The sequence below is a fragment of the Rhipicephalus microplus genome, chromosome 5 (genome assembly GCF_043290135.1).
Source record: "Rhipicephalus microplus isolate Deutch F79 chromosome 5, USDA_Rmic, whole genome shotgun sequence".
Classification (NCBI taxonomy): Eukaryota; Metazoa; Arthropoda; class Arachnida; order Ixodida; family Ixodidae; genus Rhipicephalus; species Rhipicephalus microplus.
The window spans coordinates 5502060-5522467 of NC_134704.1; the positions used below are offsets into that span (position 1 = coordinate 5502060).

At 47.3% G+C, this 20408-nt stretch overlaps 1 protein-coding gene across 4 annotated transcripts in view; it reads right to left on the reverse strand.

Annotated features, from left to right (window-relative positions):
• fwd (phosphatidylinositol 4-kinase beta fwd) overlaps positions 1 to 20408 on the reverse strand; it is a 123384-nt gene that overhangs the window by 13058 nt on the left and 89918 nt on the right. For all 4 annotated transcript variants that reach the window (XM_037426319.2, XM_075894734.1, XM_037426318.2 and 1 more), the window contains one exon: positions 11088 to 11270. In XM_037426319.2, coding sequence (XP_037282216.1) covers positions 11088 to 11270 — 183 coding nt within the window. The remainder of the gene's footprint in view (positions 1 to 11087; positions 11271 to 20408) is intronic.

The window sequence follows — 20408 nt, forward strand, 5'->3', positions numbered from 1 at the left end:
AACTTCTGAATTCGAGCCAGCGTGGATGGTGTCGCAGAGTGGTGTTGACGGGCGAAGGGGTTGTGATCAAGAGAGGAGAGCCAATTTGCGAGAGAAGGGCAAAGAGTCGTGATAGAGGGAAGAAAGGGTAGGATACATCGGGAGGGTGACCTTGAAAACCAAAACACGCGGGGATAAGGCAAGTCAGGTAGCATGCTTGAAAGGTCCGCAAAACGCGCCACTCGCACTAGCTAAAACATAAAAGAGTGACTCTGCGCGCAGAGATCAAAAAACAGCTGCCTGGATCGGGGTGCGCGGCTGTGGTAAAGAAAATCGATTGTTGCGCCGGCGTGTTTGCAAGGCCGAGTGCGAAGTGAGCGAGTGCGAAGTGAGCGAGAACAGGTCTTAAACACAAAACGAATCGCGAATTATCAGAATTGGTGGGGTAGCATACGCGTGTGCACTAGATGCAGATGATTGGATAGAGTAGATGGCTAACGGTATTGGCAAATGGTCTGGTCACTCCAGGCCGGCAACGCCAATGACAATACCAGCGATCAAAAACAGGGGAGATGGCCAACTGGTCTTCAAAAGATCGGTGGCAGTGTGAAAACGCGGACCTCGTCTGGCGATGTGGGGTGCTCAGAGTAGCAGGGGGGACAAAGGACGGAGGGGTGGGTAACAAAAAGCGGTCGGGGAGAGCGGCAACTAGAGGGTTGGAGAGGCTGGGTCAGCGTTTAACACTAAGAATGTATGGGCACCTCGCCGATGCTGGTTTCCCAGGAAGTCCGCAGAGCGCTGACTCTGTTCGCTGTAACCGATCAGCGGCGCTCGGAGAGGTTCGTAGTAAGTGCGATTTTGTGCCATTGAACCAATGTATATTTTCACGGTCACACGGGTATTGTTCGTTTTAAGCGAAAGTTCATTTTAAGTGAGGCCGTTATATGTGGGCTTGATTGTATCTATATATATATACTGCCGAAATGTCAGCTAATATACTGTGCAAAAGAATCGAAAGTTGGGCTAGTTGGATATGCATGGTATAACTATCATTTAAAGCGCACGAAAATCAGACATAAAGAGAGGACAAGCGCATAAAGAGAGGACAAGCGCTTGTCCTCTCTTTATGTCTGATTTTCGTGCGCTTTAAATGATAGTTATACCATACTGTGCAAAACTAACGTGCATCGTACTCTATTCTTTTTATTCTACCGGGGCCAGCGTTATTTCCTTGCTGCAATTATTTATATATATATATATATATATATATATATATATATATATATATATATATATATATATATATATATATATATATATATGTGTGTGTGTGTGTGTGTGTGTGTGTGTGTGTGTGTGTGTGTGTGTGTACATATACACGCACACATACATACATACATACATACATACATACATACATACACATATACGGTGACGTCTGCGGCGACGGCTAAAAAAAGTCAAGACTGCTCATGTAATTGGCAATAAAAAAAAATGCGAAGCTGAACATCGACGGGGGGCACAACATGCGCGCGCATAAGAAAATACTATGCACGTACACATGGCCTCGAAAATGAAGAATGAACGAGGCAGACAGGCTAGAATTCATATGTAGTGGGGCCCTACACATGTGACGCTAACTAAAAGCGTGGCACTGACAACACGCAAAAGTAGTTTCTTTTCTTTTTCGGATTTTGGTTTGGAGGGGTGGGGTGCACACCCGCGCATGCGGCTGCAATGCAGTCTCGTGGGGTACAGGCCCGCCGGTCTGCCTCCCAATAACGAGTGCTCGCTCTCGCCGGGTGGGCCATGCGCGCTGTTGCCGCTTTGCACTTCGTCTGCAACGGGACAGCTGCGGAAGATGCATGCTCGTACCAAAATGCCAGTGCAACGAGTACGGACAATCGGCACAGGCTTTGAGGAATGACTTTCCTTTCTTTGAAGCTGCGACTGAAGTCGACATGAGTCTTGAAGACTGAGATGCCTTCCTTAATGCGTATGTAGCGCTTAACGAGCTGCGTCGTATCGTGTCCAAAGTCTTGGCTGATTGACTTGAAAGTAAACATTCAACAGAAGTCTGTCTGGTTGGGTATGAAACTGGGAGATGATTTAGACTTCAACCAAAAGTTTTGAAGAAACCCGACGTTTCAGAACCGACTCGGTTCCTTCCTCGGGTTGACTGCGGAGACTACATAGCAGCGGCGTCTTCAAAGCACTCGTGGGGGTGGCTAATGACCCCCTCTTTCTTTCTCTCTCTCTCGTTTTGCCGTGGAGCGCAGTCCGTGTGTGTACACTGGGGGAAAAGTTCCGAGAGGGCAATTGATATTATGGACTGTCCTCTGTATGTGCTAGGACTCGAGTAACAACCTTTTCCTCCAGTTTGGCTCGCTTTCAAGGATGGCCGTTGCTTCGAAATTTATTTTGTGATCCAACGTCTCAGCATGTTCGGCGACTACACTGCACTCTTTGTAGAACTTCCGCACATCGTTGGCGTGTTGCTTCAGTCGTTCCGGTAGGTTTTTATGTATCGCCGATATACGACAAGAGGCACTCGGCGCACGGAATTTTGTAAACTGTACCGAGAAAACTGCGTTTGAAGTTTCACCTTCTCTTCACGTCTCTAAAACCCCTAGAAATTGTGATCTTAGGTTCGTCTTGTAATATTTGACTTCTCAGACATCTGGCCTCTGCCCAGTGTGCCTTTGTTGCCTATAATTTTTTTATAATTTTTTTATTTACAAAGAACAAATATGGATTTCAAACCAAGTTCTCTGTATCAAGGAGTGGTGTGATAATAGAATTGACAGAATATACTGTAATTGAATAAGGCCATATACTGAAATATTTAGACTTTCTTTGTGTGTTCAAGCTGTCATTAGCATAATTAGGTACTTCTTGATTAAAAATAATCACTGGACATTTTTTTTTACGTTTAGTGCATAAGAAAAATGGCTCACACCATGACAGCCTATGCCGTCTTTCCAAATGGCTAACGGTTATGAGCGGAAAACTGGTGGCACAGAAATTTTTTTAGGAGTTTATTTAATGATGCGAATCGGGCATATGAAACCTCGTGCCACTGCTTCCTACATTCATTTTGCCACTCTAGCCGTGAAATGCATCATCATATGGCCAGTGGCGGAAACGCTAATCTACGAGGCTTTCATAGTTTCAGAACATTCATAGACGCTCACGGCGATATCAAGCAAGGCTCCAAGCACGTCTAAATTGAACCACAAAAGCTTATTGACGGCTTTCCATATGACCATGAAGTGCGCGGCCGCATGGACAGCGCAGCCTGTGATGTTGGCAGCGTTCGGTGACGGTGTGCCAAGTGTGCATCGATGATGACAAAAAACTGGCGCTCACAGCGCTTGGTATCGCATTTCCAAACGCCGACGAGCGAAACTGCTAGCCGCTGTTCCGAGCAACCCTTGGCCGTGGAGGAGGAGGGGGGGGATGAGCTTGACAGAGGGGTCTGCTCCCGATGCGCAAAATGCCTGTGCGCAGTTCCGAGGAGCTAGCGAGTGATGTGCTTCATAGCTAGCGAAGAAGCACGTTGCCACGAGTGCTCTAGAGCGGCATTCTTGCCCGCAAAGTTCGTCTAGCCGTCAGCGGGGTTGGGCCTCAAGACAACTCCAATGACGCGCCGCGCTCGAAGACCATGTGACCGCTCGTAGTAATCTGATTGTGAATTCGCTTACAGCTTCGTTGCTTGCAAAGAAGCATGTCACCAGAAGTGTGCTAGCGCATCGTTCTTACACGCAGTCTCGCCGCCAGTGGAGTTTTGGCCTAAAGACGACTCCGACGACGCGCCGCACTCGTACACCGCGCGCCCACTCGCGATGACACGCCGTGCTCTAGACCACGCGCCCGCTCCTAAGTTGAATCTTGATAATTCGAACTCGAAGGGGCCGGAAAATTTGTTCGAATTAAAAGAAGTGCGAATTAATGAAAGCTGAATAAACAGAGGACTTTCCATCCAGTGAAGTAATTGGTGATGCGTGTCTGCACACGTTTGCTTTGCAGCGAGTCAATTTCGCACGCATCTTGCAAAGCATTTCCACTTTGGCTTCAGCATTCTCATTGCAAGAGAAGTTGCGCGCGGAAATGTCCAGCGCCGACACTCTCTAATGACGACGACTACAAGGAGTGCGCAGCGGAGCCGCGGCATGGCCAGCACGTGACGAGAAAAGAGGAGCGTCTCCGCATGGAAAGAAGCAGATCGGCATTTGAGAGAAAACCAAGACTCTACGGCAGCTTTTTTTTTTTTTTTACTCTCTTCGTGTGTCATGGTAAGGAGAAGGGTTATGTTGCAGGGACTCAAAGGAGGAAGTGTGGCACCGGCGCGTGAGAGACCCCTCCCTCCCTCAAGGCGCAAGCAGTGCTCCCGCAAGGGGCAAGTGCTGCAGTAGTGCCTTGTTCCCTTCTTTCAACCACACATTCATTCAACCCCGGGACAGCTTTCTTACTATTTTTTTTCTCCCCTCTCTCTTCGCGTGCAGTGTTAGAATAAGAAGGGTCTTTACGTGGCGGTGATGATGATGATGATGATATGTGGGGTTTAACGACCCAAAACCACCATATGGTTATAAGAGACGCCGTAGTGGAGGGCTCCGGAAATTTCGACCACCTGGGGTTCTTTAATGTGCACCCAAATCTGAGCACACGGGCCAACATTTCCGCCTCCATCGGCAATGCAGCTGCCGCAGCCGGGATTCGAACCCGCGACCTGCGGGTCAGCAGCCGAGTACGTTAGCCCCTAAACCACCACGGCGGGGTTCTTTACATGGCGGAAATGGAAAAGGGAGAAGTGTGAGACAAGCGCGTCGCAGATCGGCATTTGAGAAAGAGCAAGCATTCCACCGCGGCCTTTTCTTTCCTTTTCCTCTCGCGGCAATCCCGCGGCGGCAGGATTGCCGCATTAGGAAAGCCGAGAGCATTTTCAGAGCGCGGTATGTTCGAATAGACCGTCACAAGTGCTTGCGCGTTCAAATTACCGAGTGTTTTTTCCCATTGGAATACACATAGCTTTGACGGGACCTTATTGTGAGTTCGAATTTACCGTAAGTTCAAATTAGGCGTGTTCTAATTAATGAGATTCGACTGTAGTAATCTGATCGTGCATCCACTTACAGCTCCTAACTAAAGCATAATTATATCCTAAGTGATCATCGAGCCGTGAACACGTCACGAAGTAGCGATTTTTGACAGCCATGTCCTCGCGACGCACAAGCAGCAGACGACGATCTCCCGGAGCGAGCATCGGGCCAATGGCGAGGCGAGCTGGGACAACATGGTGGCCACAGCCAATCAGGGACCTCGAGACGACCTTCAAGTATCTGCTTTTTGTGCACTTGTCTTCAAGGGGAGGAGCCGGCTGAGGCGGGAAATTTGAACAGAGAGACATGCTCTTTCTGATGAGCCCAAGACGATGGCTCCCAGCTGCACCCTCGCGAAGCTATAATTTTTTGAAAATCGATATTTTCTCGCCATCTACAGAAAAACTATCACTACCTAGGAAGGTGAAACTAATTTTTTGGAGCATTTCTGCGCGGTTTTAAGTGTAGATATTTTGGAATCAGATAGAAAAAGGGTTCCAAAAGCTGTAAACTTGATTTTAAAAAATATTTTTTTTTGCCATTTTTCGCGATGTGGGAATGGAGGCTGGCCCGCTGCGTTTGCGCGGGCTTTGCCGCCTTTTCTGCCATTCTCATGTCCCGACATGTCTGCCCCTCCTTTGCTGTCTGCCGCGCCGGGAAGGGCGGAGTGACGTTTACCTCCCTCACCCGGTAGCGGATGTTGACTGTGGCGCCGCGCGGGGAGCCTCCCGAGAGGTTTTCGCGCGCTGCGTCGGGAGCGGCGAGTACAGTCCGGGACTTCAAACGGTGAGCCACGCATTCTTTTCCGTCCGTCGAGTCCCGTCGCTCGGGGCTCGTCGGACTTCGCTGACGGCGCCTCGCGCCCGATGCGAACGCTCACCTTTTGTTGCCCCGCTGCGTACTCACGGCCGAAGGGCAGTACGGTGTCCTAGTGCGTGGCCTAGCTACGCCGACCCGTCTCCCTTCGAAGCCAACGCGAGCGCCTTTGCCCTCGCTCGAGCAACCGGGCCCCCTTTGTCCCGGTGTCTCCGTGGATTACCTTTACCGCGGAGACGTGCTCGTGGCACCCTGTGTAGTACTTTGTGCCCGTGGCGTGGATAAGCCTACTTGCTTTCCCGCCGCGCCTTTTTTGCAACGGGCTGTACTGCGTTTGGTGTTGCCACAATAAAGTGTTGCGACGTTGAGCAGTATCGTGTTTCCCGCCACGGCGACGGTTAACGCGTGCCGTGCGGCTCGCTAAGACCGGACCCACGCTGGTGGCCGTACTCCTTCGGGATACGTGTACACTACAGCGATAACAAAGCCGCGTCCCCCCTTAAAGTCCCTACATTTGCATAGTCTATGACCTCGCAGGCTTAAACAAATGCTTTTAAGAGTCGTTTGACATCATAGTTATGTCCGAAAGTTGGCTTTGCCGCATGCATAAATGGTAAGGGAATGAAGCAGATAAAAAATTCGAAGGGGCCGGTATCACTGCGCAGTGAGGTGATGTCTAACGGATATGTAGCGGAAATGCTCGGAGGCGTGATGGCGGTAATGCGGCAAGCACGCCAGTAAGACTTAGTCGCTTTATAATAAGTATGTTCAGCTAACTGTTTGTGGTGCAGTTATCGGCGTACAGTAAACTTGCCGTCCACGCTGCCTTTCAGTGCGAATCGGCTAATTGCACCATCACGAACGAAAGCAGCTCGCCATTGCCGTGTGCGATCAAAAGAGTGGGCATCCAGAACACTTTTTTATGACAAATACGTGCGTATAAAAGCGCCTCAACAGGAACGGTGTCACTTGTGTAGGCGATGTGCTGCACACAACTAGGAATGATCGGCCTCGTGTGGCAGCAAGCGCTACATGTCGCCGGAGATTTTTGTACTGTGGTGCATCTTCTAAGTACACACACGCATCGCGGAAGCCTGCACAAGTATTCCTCTATTCTGCCACATCCTTTATGCTCTGCGCCATCATTTCCACACGCTCCATGCAATAAATCCTCAACTCATTCTCCACTTTGCTGGCACCTACGGTGCTCATAACGCGGCGCATACTTGAAAATAGACGTCGGCAGGCCTTGAATGTTATTACGACAGCCTGGGCGTGCACTGAAATGCCTAATAACTGTACTCTAGGAGGCATTGAAGCTATTTCAGACGGGGCTGTGGTGATTTTGTAGCGTTAGCTACACTGGCCTCGCTGAGCCAATTTCGTGTGGCACTGGTCTGCGCATGCGCAATGATACTCCGCTGCGCGCGGCTCGCCGCCGGTGTGCGCGCAATTCGATGCGCTGCGCAGACGATCAGTGGTGTCACGCACCGGAGCCGGCACCTCCCTCGCACTCGGCCGCGGCCGCACGCGACTCACCACCGCCAGTGTGCGCTTTCTAGAGGAGTGCCGTCATAACCTTGGTAGACATATGGACGCCCACACGCGCGTCTTCCCTGTGCAGTCGCCATCTGACACTGCGCTGGAGCCCCTTGATAGCGCCTCTGACTGGCATTTGCCACTGTGGTATAGCCATAGAGAAGGAGAGTGCAAATGCTGCTCAACGGTGCAGTAGAGCGGAGAAGCTTAACTCATTGGATACCGAAGTATTTGCCCGGCAAAATATACATGTGCCACATAATAAGTATACCTTGTGTTAGAACAGCTGAACATTAGAACAGCTGTAAGCATGATATCTGGAAAGCTAAGAATAATCAGCTGAACCTTTGCTAACGCTACGCATATCCTGGCATAGCTGAGCTAAGCCACTGCCATTTTTTTTATTATTTGAGCGGAAGAAAAAGTCATCAATCTTTTTTCCGACGATGTCCTAGGAAAGTCTGAAAAATCGGGCATTCGCTGCGTCCCAACTATAGTTCACTATAGTCCCGTAGAAACCGGACTATAGGTCGAGATAATATAGGTCGACCCCCAAAATTCAGGTTACCAAAAAAGAAAAAAAAAAGGAAAACAACACAAAACTGCCGAACCACATTTATTTGCAAATTGGGCGCACGGCACCCCCGATTGTCGGAGCTCCCCTCAACCACCATTGCAACTGCTTCTATTCGTCCCACAAAGCACCACTGTCTTCTGAAGACGAGAGTTAGTCGCTGGCCGCCTCCCACAATGCGTCGTCTTCAGTGCCATCCAGCGAGTTGCTGATGCAACATTTCTTGAAAGCAGTTTCCACCATAGAATCGGACAAGGAACGCCAGGCAGAAAGCACGCAGCCACAAACCGTCGCAAGTGGAGGCCTCTGTAGGCGGCCTCTTGGCATCCACTCTTCGCATTCCAGCCGCACTTGGTCCTTGAACGGCTTGTTTAGCACAATGTCAAGTGGCTGGAGGGTAGACGTCATACCACCTGGTATCACGGCAAGGTCCGTTTTCCCGTCACCGAGTGCGCGTTTGACTGCGTCGGTTAAGTGGCCACGAAACGCATACAACACCAGCATGCTGCAAAGACGCAGCAGTGCACCTAGCCGACGGTTCCACACCACTCGTATCTCTTCGAGCATCATGGCCTCGTCCATGTATCCCTTTTTGTTGACGCGAACGACAACACCGCGCGGAAACACTTCCTTCGGCATTGTCTTGCGTTTGAAAATGATGAAGGGCGGAAGCTTTCTACCATCTGCTGTGCATGCAAGCATGACATTGAAGCGCGAGCGCTCGTTGCTAGTGGACAACAGCTTCACATCCTTGGCGCCGCGCTGTGTGACCGTGGTCGACCAAGGCATGTCAAACCACACAGGGGTCTTATCGGCGTTGCCAATCTGCCCCATCATGTAGTCGTTCTGCTCCCGAAGCCGGTTCATGCAGTGCTGAAAGTTTATGAGCTTGTCCTCAAACTCCTCCAGCAACTTTTAACAGATGGATGTGCGGCGCCGGAGAGAAAATCCTTTGCGTCGCATCTGCACACCGAAGAGTTTGGTGCCCGAAACTCTTCTCCCATGAGCCCAGCCTCTCCAGAGACTTCCACGGCTTTCTTGCGAATGGTATCCACAGTCACAGCCAGCGAGCGCGCACGAACAGCACTTCGTTGACGAAACGACATTTTTCGAGGATTGCACATCTGCAGCTTCCCTTTCTGCCCCTCCAATAGCGCACGCTTTTTTAGAATACACCAAAGCCGCGCTGAGCAGCCATATTCCTGTTCGCTTCTGCGAACTCAACAACATCTAGTTTAAACGCAGCTGAGTACTGCCTCCTCGCACCGCTACTCATATTCAGTGAACGAAAAAAAACAACACTAAAAATGCAGCGCAATGTCAAGCGGAGCGAAAACTCAGAACAGATCGGAAGCAAATCACAAACACAAAGAAAACAGACTGAGAAAAAAAACAATAGAGCCTGCGATTGGATTTGGATGCGGATATGGCCGCGTCCTGCTTCTCAAGCACATGCAAGTTACATGTTGCCGAACAGCGGCGCACTTTCGGCTAGACACCGCTATATAAGACGAGGGGGGACTTTGGGGCGACTTTAGCTCATTTTTTATTGAAAATATTGTCGCCTTTGCCTCGACTTATATTCCGGTTCATACGGTATAGTTCACTATAGTCCCAACAGTGACATTTGGCCCAGTTTGGCTTAGCTTCGCTCGTATTGCATCTTACGCAGGTGCACAGCGATGTCGTTTCTCTCATTTTCAACAGGAGAACCTCAAGTAGTTTCGTTTCTTAATGTAGGAGCACGCCTTTTGGCACAGTTTGGCACAATTGGCGCAGCAGTAGTTTCACTGAGCTTAGAGAAGCGCCAGCGACGACATATATTCGTATTTGACAGCTTTATTATAGCGTAAATTCCTTGTGTGAAGAAGAAGATGTGCCTGCAGTGAGCAGCATCGCCAACGCCCGGCTCTCTTGGCTCGCACTTCGGTTCACTGCTCTGCCGGTCTCTGCTGGACGGTTCATCACGCTGTCTTGCCGTTGCCGTTAACGACCAATAAACCTCTTCACAATTGCATTAGCGTGTTTCGCTCAATAAATTATAGCGTAACGCCATTACGAAAATAAAACCAGCACAGGGGCGCCCAGCAAAGTGCTAGACAAGCTGTGCCATCTATGATTGAGTGATCAAAGCTACAAAAGCTGATCGGCTCGATTCTAGTTGCGAGCAGTCAAAGCAACGAAGTTAGAAATGTTTCGTGCTCGGTTCAAAGCAATTTAAGCACATTAACACATACGAAACCGGATTATGCTCCGTTATGTCTAATGTAAATGTTTTGGGCACATTCAGACAGGTATTAAAGAAATGCAGGGACGTCAAACCAAGCATCAGAATTGAAAACAATCCTGTCTTATCATCCATAGTTATCAACGCATCGAGGACATCCGATGCACATAAGCGAGCAGCATCATTCATTGTGAACCAGTCAGTTCACCAAGACAGCAGGGCAAAACGGTAGGCGTGAAGTGGACAGCCATTATTTAAATTCGCGCTTTAACAAGCTTTTATGATCTTGTATCCTTTTCCGTACAAGTTTACACTGTTCAATTTTCATAAACATTTAAAGAGAAAACAATGTGGTGCAGCCGCGAAACCCATACTTCGGAGCGCAGAGCAGACGCTTCGCCTGCATCGGTCGGTCTGTCTAGCTGCTGCCTACGTCATTTCCGGTCAGCTGTAGTGGCGTTGTTTTTTCATGTTTCTGTATCGAAAATTGTGTTGTGTTTTTTTTTCTTAGGTAACCACTTGCATTTTGAAAATGAAATTTGGAAGGCAGCACTGCTTATGTATCAGCTTTTTGAGGTGTGCACAATTTCATTGCAGTTGGCCTTAAAGAAACTGAAGACCTCAAAACGAAGCACCCTAAATGTAAATTAATCAGTTATGAACTGACACAGCACAGCCACAAACTGCAGTGCTCCCTCTCGAACGACAGAACTTCAGTTTCAGACCATTCAAACTGAGCAGTGATGTCAGGCCCTTTCGGTGGCAAACTTGGTGATTGACATTTTCTTTAGTATTGGTCTCAAATGCACTATTGCAATGTTCAACAACACAACATTAGACAGCCTGGTACCTGAAGGAGCTTGAGCAGCTGATAAGCCATGAGCTCCTGCCGCAGGTCATCCCCGCACTTGACAATGGCGGCCCTCAGCTGCCAGCCGGGCAGATGGCTGTACGGGGAGGATTCACGAACGCGCTGCACCTTCTCCTCCCAGGGCTCCTTGAGAGCGGCGGCCGACGGGTCCTCGGGATCTCGCTGCAGAGAGCATCTTTTGTTCAGCCCACGTCCAATGAAGGAAGCTTGTCGGCACACAGCTCCACACAACACAAATGCTGATTGAAGAAAGTTCACAGTGATGAATATTCGAAAGCTTTCGATATTATTACATTTGTAATATTCATATTCAATTCGATAACCACAGATTTGAAATTTTCAAATATTCGCACTAATTCTTATATTCATCGAATATTTATGAATACTCGTTCGCATATGTCACTGTAAAACACGATTTTGCACATTTGCGATAAGGGCCTCAGTAAATCATGCAGTGATTACTACAACTTTGGCGCAAGTAAGGTGGTGCTTGCATAGAAATTCACGGGAGCGTGCTGACGGCTACAAATGAATGCGGCGGCACGTCATCCTGACAAATCTACAAACTTCTCAATCAATCTAAATCATGGGAAACGATTAGAACTCCAACCAAAAAGTACGTGAAAATGCGTAAATTCGACGTTTCAGAACCGACTTGGTTCCTTTTTCAGGGCGGATGGGGCTTTGTTGCAGCAGCATCTTCAAGGCACTTGCGAGGAGGTTAATGATCCCCCATCTCCCGTTTTGCCGCAGAAGTAGTCCGTGTGACACACCGGGGTAAGGATTCCGAGAGAACGGTTGATGTTTCGGGCCGTTCGCTGTATATGCCATGACTCGAGTAGTAACATTATCTACCAGTTAATCTCGCTTTCAAGGACGGTCATTGCGTCGAAAATTATCTGGCGCTCAAACCTCTCAGAATGCTCGGCCACGGCGCTGCGCTTTTTGTAGAGCTTCCAGACGTTGTTGGCGTGTTGTTTGAGTCGTTCCGGTAGGTTTTTTGACTTGTCGATATACGAAGACGGGTGCTCGGCGCATGGGATTTTGTAAACACCGAGGTCCCGTCCACTGTTGGCCGATCTTTCGGGCGGGGGAGGAGGTGGCTCAGCGTACATACAGGTACATCCGTGATGCGAACCCCTTCTTTTTTGAAGACCCGCGCCAACATCTCGCTGGTTCCCAGGACGTATGGGACGGGTACACGTTTCGGAAGGCTGCCAATCAATGCTGATTGGGATTTTCGTATCTTCTGTTGCTCTGCGCGGCGTGTGACGGCTAGTATGAAATTTTTTGGGCATTCATTTTTTCTGAGGTCTGCAATTACGCGGGCCTCTTCTTTTTTTCGCTCCATGTCATTGGAGCAAATTTTCTTGGCTCTCTGGAGTACCGTGGTCACAACCGAGGCCTTGTGGCAAGTCGAATAAGATGAATCATATTGAAGGTAACGGCCGGTGTGCATTGGCTTCCTCTGAACGAAAAACTCCGAGTTTTTCGTTCGCAACAGGCGTATACATTACAGAGCGTGGTGCTGATAGAGTGAGCTTAGTAGGCGATGCACTGCATGCAACCAGGTAGGGGCGCGCTCAGCTTACGCACGATGGTAACGCATTTAATGTATAGCCACGCCAGATTTCGCTAATGGATCACTGTAGAAACGTACGTACGTGCACATGTCGTTCGTCAGCTGTGCCGCTACTTCAGCATGTATACTCTCTTCATAGTTCCGAAATGATTTCATGGTAGCGGATATGGTCATGCGAATGAGCTGAAGTGTTTTACCGCCCAATAGCAAACAAAGAAAAGGCCATGCACTTTCAGTAACGCTACAATAGCGTCATCACATATAGTTCTTCGTTGCTAACGGCAGTGCCTGTAATGCGAAGGATGGATTAATGCGTAGTTCCGCTGTGTTCCCGACAGTGCTTTTGAAAATTTGTCGTACGCGCATTGCGCGGTGACATCTCTAGCAATCAACCCTTTGTTGTACCATTGCTGCAATCTCTATCTTTTGCCAACGTCAGTTTACTGCTGTCGGCAGCCAGTGCACTGAAGGAGGTTGCGATACGGTATAGTGCCTTCACCAACGGGAGTAGTGGCTCCGTTGACAGAAAGGTGTATTTGGGGCGTCTTTCCATTACACATTGGTTTTCATCTATTTCATGCGCTCACCTTGCGTTATTGCTGCATGCCCGGTACACTTTGGTAACGATTGTGCTACTATCAGCGCATCACAGCATCCTTGATTAGAAAATGGCGAGCCCGTAGTCCTCGAGATAGGCAATGAAAAGCAAGCAAGATAACGAGTACTGCTGTGTACGCTCTGAAAAAATATCGAGTAAAAAGGGTGTATTTTTGTCCCAACACAATAATCGACATCAGGCATGCGTGCGCTTCCTTTCTTGAAAACTCGGCGCTGGCCACTTTCCTATCGAGAATTCAATGTAACCCTGATAACGGGCATGTCGATCGTGACCGAAATGTACCGGGTGCGGGGCGATAGCGCAAGGATAGAACACAATATAGATGACAATTATTGTTGTGGGACAAAAAGACACCCTTTTTACTCACTTTTTTTTAGAGTGTAGTTGAAAAACGCTCGAAGTACACCTTTTTCTTTAATAGCTTGACCGGTGAGAACAGGCGCAAAAATAAAAAACTATAAAATTGGGGTTTTTCGAGCGAAAACTGATAGTGTGGGTCCACCTAAGCTGCCTTAATAATCGCTTAGACTTAAGGGGAGATGCTACTCGAAGACACTTTTTTTTTAATATTCACCTTAGAGTAATGAAACTTGAGCTGTTTATGCTTATTTCAAATATATAATTAGTTTTCTTGACAGTTGCATACTTTTAGCTCTGGAAAATGACAAAGTGAAAACCTTAACCCTTTGCCCCCCCCCCCCCCCCCTCTTTTCATCCCTGAACTTCCGTAATTTTTTACCATTCATAGTTCATAATGTTTGAAATAAAGTGTACAATGCAAATAACTAATTAGGAAGCACATACAAAATATGTAATAGGCGGGAAAAATAATAGACATAAAAAGTCCATATTTCACCTACCCTAGTAAAGGTTTACATACAATTTTTTGCTATACAATAAAATATTGATATTTAAACTAGATAATTGCATTTGTCATACTTTGTGAAAAAATTGGGCAAAATTTCATGCAGATCCGATCACTAGAAGTGCCCGAAAAAAGAGGAGCACATTGAAAAAATCACAAAATTTGTGTTTTGTTTTAAAGTTAAAATTGAGTTTTTATTTATGAAAGATATCATTATATCTGATGAAAGTTGACAACCAAAAAGAACAATCCTTCTTGTGGCCACTGCCACTAAAATATGCCAGCACCATAAGTTTATCGCTCTCGTCTTTTTCGAGCCGTATCCTCACAGACATTTCGCTCACAGAGAGGGCCATGAAACACTTGCCAAACTTCCCCTCCATCTTGCAGAGCCATGTGCCAACTGCAAGTTAGGAAGAAGTTCGAAAGGACTACGAAATCCAAACTAAGTCCAGTGTCATGCCATTTTGTGGCCATGTTTGTGCCACATACCGTCGTACATAATGGCAATGTCGTTCCCGCTAAGTTCCCTCACTGCTAGCTCCTTCGACCTCGCAAGATTGGTGCTGTCATCCATTGCCGCTTCACGAACTTTCCGGTTGACGGGTGTGAATGACTTTCGATGCATTGGCATTTACGAGCCAACAACTGCCGCAAATCGGACTAGCTGCTCGTAGCCTATTCCCACAGAGCGCGCCGCACAACGGTTTTCACTTGCGAGCAATGGCTTTTTTCATTCATAACGGAGATAATTACACGAGAAAAGCATTGTTTAGCTGCCCTGCTCGACAAGACATGAAACCCGCAAATAGGCTTCACAGCACATACAGGCGCGCAGCAGCCAATGGCGGTCCCCCGATCCGTACCACGTGATAAGCCAGTCGCGGCGCTCGAAAACCGCGCAGAAGCGTGCTTCTTTCCATTACTTCTAGCACTGCATCAGCGAGAGAAACTGTTGTTATTTGAAGAGTGAGGCTCGACTCTTCGGCTTATGCGATCAACAATGGCGAGCGGTGGCGCATTACCGGCGGCAAGGTGCTCGAAGACTGCACACTTTTGACCTTTTAACAGGCACCTTCTGCTCTTTAGATGCAATTTTAAAGCATTTCCGGTTAAGTCTCAACCTGTTTTTTTTTTTTTTTCATAACAGTAGAGGTATTAATCTTATCAAAACAGGCAAAAGTAAAAATCAGTAGTTTTGAAAAGAACTCGTTTTTCGACTCGCATCTCCCCTTAAGTACACGGGTGTTAATTGTTAAACAATCAAACCAGTGGCCTTATGCTCACTTGTCATCACAGCAGGTACAAAAGTTTTTTTTTATGATAAAGAAGATAGAGAAAATTTGTTCAACATGTGTATCGAATCCAAGACATTACAGTCACAACCTCAACTATTACGCTCTTATGCTTTCTGGCAAGTATAGATGGTGACATACTTTGTTTTTGTGTGCAATAACCGAATATAATAACAATTGTACTGTTTCCAACATAAATATATGATTGAGTACAAGACAACTGGTGGAAAAAATTGCACCTCTTCATTATTTGATATTCGATTTGTATTCGCATTCGATTCGTATTAGAAAATTTTGATATTCGCACACCCCTACAACTAAGTCTTTGCTGTGCATGCACAAGCATGAGCCGCCCGTGAGAGGCATTAGGTTCTTCCTTTATACTGGTTAATCAATGACTGGCTCAAACATGCGGGATTTTTTTTTCTTGCACAGTACTTTTTTTCGCATCATAGAAGCTACTGTACCAATATCCATCTATCATGACACTAAAGTTATTAATACCCCTATCCTTGCTGCACATGTTGCGCTCGTGTTGTCCCTCTTTGCCTTCCATTCCTCGCCTTCCGTACACTTTTCTTGCAGTACTTTCATGCTTGTGCTGCAACCCCTATTAACATGCAATTACACCAACTAGCCCAAATAGCCAATTTTCCTTGCTGTGCAAGTTGGGTAGCTGCTTGAACAAAATTAAGGTAAGAAGTTTACAAATGAAAAAGTGTAATTTTTCAACTGCTTTACAAAATTGTTCAAATATATACATTACTTATGTACCTACACATAAAAAATGCAACATGTGACAACAAACACACATATATATTATCGACAGGTATATAGAAATATTGAGACTAGTTGTTTGAAAGCCAGCTGTGGTCAATCATGTATCGCGTTTGTTTCTTTATACAGCGATCGCTGAACCTCAACATTTTCACATTTTTAATATGTGGGGTTTAACGTCCCAAAACCACCGTATGATTATGAGAGACGCCGTAGTAGAGGGCTCCGGAAATTTCGACCACCTGGGGTTCTTTAACGTGCACCCAAATCTGAGCACACGGGCCTACAAGATTTCCACCTCCATCAAAAATGCAGCCGCCGCAGCCGGGATTCGATCCCACGACCTGGGGGTCAGCAGCCGAGTACCTTAGTCACTAGACCACCGCAGCGGAGCGACCTCTACATTTTCAGATGTGTGCATTACCTGCGTCAAGCCACACAAAATGAAAAGTTTCACACAACTCATTCTTAACTTGAGACATTTTCAAGGTTCTCCATGGTTACCTTTTGCACAGTTTGAAGACATTAAAAGAAAAAAAAATAGGCGAGTAGTTGCATGAAATGCCATTGTTCCCACGGCAACCGAGTGCGCGTCAACAGGGCACCCGGCTGCAAATCCCTGCTTTTTCTTATGAGCTCAATGTAGCGTATACTACGCTTTCATGTTGCCAGGCTCAAAATATTCACATTGACACAGCCTGAACAAATATATAGAGATTGTCTGATAGGTAAAGCAAGTTTCTTGTGTAATCAGCTCCTGTGAGCTGAAAATCATGTTTGTTTTGGGGAAATCGCTCATAACATAAAGTGAGGTGTGCACGATGGTGCCCGAAAAGCAGAAGCCTTAGATGCTCCATCAAACAGGAAAATTAACTGCCGGCAACCCGTGTCGTCAAGACGAGTGATGCAAGAAATTATCACGTCATGTGATAACGACATCACCTCACATAATCTGTGATTAGTGGGCCAATCACAAAGGCTATGTAAAACCAGGTGACATGCATAAACCTTGCAATATCTTCGGCCAGCGCGAAACCATATTAGGTTCTTCCGGAGGGGGGCGGGAAAAGATTCGTCTTAGGCAAATGCATACGAGAGCTTGCAAGTTTTTTTTCCCTTGTATTTTTAGCTATGTAAGTTCATTAAAACATACAGGTAAGTCTTGAGATCGACATTGCTGATTCTCATGCTTGCGTTCCTTGATGGAAACAAATCATCAGACCACACATCATAGTGTAAGAAAATTAGCACAACTTTGTACTCCCCCAAACACTCACGCATTCACTCACTCATCTACCCAAGAAACACACACGACACACAGATTAGTGAGTGAGTGAATGTATGGAGTGTGTGAAAGTACAAAGAATGTATGGAGTGTGTGAAAGTACAAAGTGGCACTTATTTTTTTACAGAATGACTTTAACCAACTAGTCCAACAGCAAGTTTTGTAGACCAGGCATTGTCAGATTTCTGGCCGACAAAAGTGGGTTCGCCCGCTATATAGCCGTATTCTTACCATTAGTCATTGCGCAAATCACAAGCATGTCGAGATAGTGATGCCATGACGTTACCAAGTGAACGACACGTGAGAGTTACCGTATTTACTCGATTCTACCGCGCCCTCGATTGTAACGCGCACCCGATTTCCACCGCGAAAAAAAAAAAAAACGTAAGACATCGATTTCGATTGCAACGCGCACCCATTTTTTTTCGCTGGCCCGCACGATCACATCACTCGAAAAAACGATTCCTTTCGGGATTGTCTTCCATCTAAATATGAGGTACGGGCGAAGCTTGTGCCCATCTGACGTGTAACAGAGCATTGCCGTCACTGTAGTTTTACCGTGGACCGATGTCAGCACGCGAACTTGCTTCGCCCCCTTCTTCTCGACAGTTGTGGTGCCAGGCATGTCGAAGTAAAGAGGCGTCTGATCGGCATTCCAGATTTGCCCAAGCAGGTAGCCGTTGTTGCGCCGCAAGTTTAGGACGAACCTTTGAAAACTGTAAAGCTTTTCATCGTACTTCTCCGCAAAAGTTTTCGCATATGCATGTTCCCCTTCGAAGGGAAGAGCCTTTCCTCTTCATATAGTTAATTAGCCAGCACCTGCTCGCTTTAAACTGGCTCCGCATTAGACTTTTTTCTAAGACTAATTGCATAGCCCGCACTTGGAGCAGTTCTGTCGTCACGGGCCGCTGTGCCGCTCGCTCCTCAAGCACATACTCGCGGAGCAGCTCTTTAATTTGCGGAAACCGACCCTGCTGTAGTTCACTGAAGCCTTTGCGTGAAGCTTTGCTGTCGACAATCTTCTGCTTTTGTTTCCGCCGGTCCCGCACGCACGTTTCGGGAACGACCACGATGCGGCCCGACTTCCGTCCGTTTCTGCACACGCGATGACTTTTCTTTTAAAAGCGGCATCGTGGTGCACTTGAGTTTTTGGAGTCGGCCCTTTCACGTCGTCGATGCTAATGCACTACTAGATGACGAACTCCTCAGCACACGTACGAAGTGCCGCACATGGTAAACACATAGACAGAAATAGCCGACGCACCATGCCGACGCACGTAGGGGGCGGCCATTTTGGATTTGCGATGGCAATAGATTGACCGTAATTTTTTGTTCGTACTCGATTCTAACGCGCATGCGATTTTTGAACTCGCTTAACCGGAAAAAAGGTGCGCGTTAGATTCGAGTAATTACGGTATGCAAGTTACTTTTTACACTTGGTATCTCGGCCACGCCAACAAACACACACCGTTCCGCATGAAAAGGCTTGAAACAGCAAAGCCCTGTAAAGTGAATCGAATGCGCGAAAGAAAGATGTGAAGATTGCAAATGCATCACCATGAGATAGACATTTACTATGTGCATATATCTGCAATGTTCTCCTGGTTACCTTTGTCATCTCCAGTTTATTCTCTTTGGCAGCACGTTTACATTCATTATTCCGCACGATACTAGATTAAGCACTTTCGCTCTCGGTGTGTGAGTGCAGAATGCATTCCTCAAACGATTGCCATCACAAAACAGCTGAAAAGAAACAACAAGATCCCCACTTCACAGAACGTGCTATCAGTGCGGTGAGTCACTGCAAAACAGTCGAACCTCGATATAACGAACATGGATATAACAAATTATTGGCTATGTCAAACTACCGACAGAAAGTATAAAAAATTACATGTATTTTGGCATTTTTATAATGAACGAACTCATGCGCGCAATGGATATACCGAAATCCCCGGACCGCTTCGGGAGTGCACTTTCGGCTTCTCCACAGCACAGCGGCAGTCGGGCAGTCCCGCATTTACATTCGATGCACCTGTAGCGCCTTACGCGCTGTAGCGGCGCAGACGGCCAACAACGATTTTTTTTTTTTATGGCTTCCGAGATCGGCTAGCTTCTTTCTCTAAGGATACGGCCGTTTACTAAAGTCTCATGCGCCTGACGCGCCGGTAGAAGAGAGCGGCCTTGACGATCGACGGCGTGGACTATGGCGTGGACGCGCCAGTTTGCACCCCGCCATTCCGGACTAATGGTTGCTTTGTTGTTGGGTGTGTGTGGCATTTTATTCGTTTGCACGTTTTTGTAGTGCTAGGCGGTGTCGTACACCGTCGCCATGGCACAAAACCGAAAGAAACAGACTGCCTTGACTTATGCGAAGAAATTGGAAATTATTCGGCGTGTTGAAAGAGGTGAAAGGAAGTCGGTCGTTGCTGATGCTACCAAAATACCTCGCAGCACATTAAGCACGGTGCTGAAGCAGAAAAAGAAAATTGTTGAGCAAGACGGCGGAAAACATGCCAACGCACAGCGAATTCGACTCGCTGCCTTCGAACACGTCGAAGAATCTCTTCATAAATGGTTCGTCGACTTAAGGGCTAGGATTATTCCTGTGTCGGGGCCAATGCTGCAGCAAAAGGCAAGACACTTCGCTTTCATACTCGATGCCAAAGATTTTAGTGCCAGTGCGGGTTGGCTGCAACGATTTAGGAACAGGTACGACATCGTCGAAAAATCTGTTATGGGCGAAAGCGAGTCAACGAACGCCGGAGCGATGGAGAAGTGGATGAAAGAAGAGTGGCCTCAAATTCGTGCCAGATATCATCCAATAGATATTTTTAACGCAGACGAAACGGGCCTCTTCTGGCAGATGCTGCCGCGCCA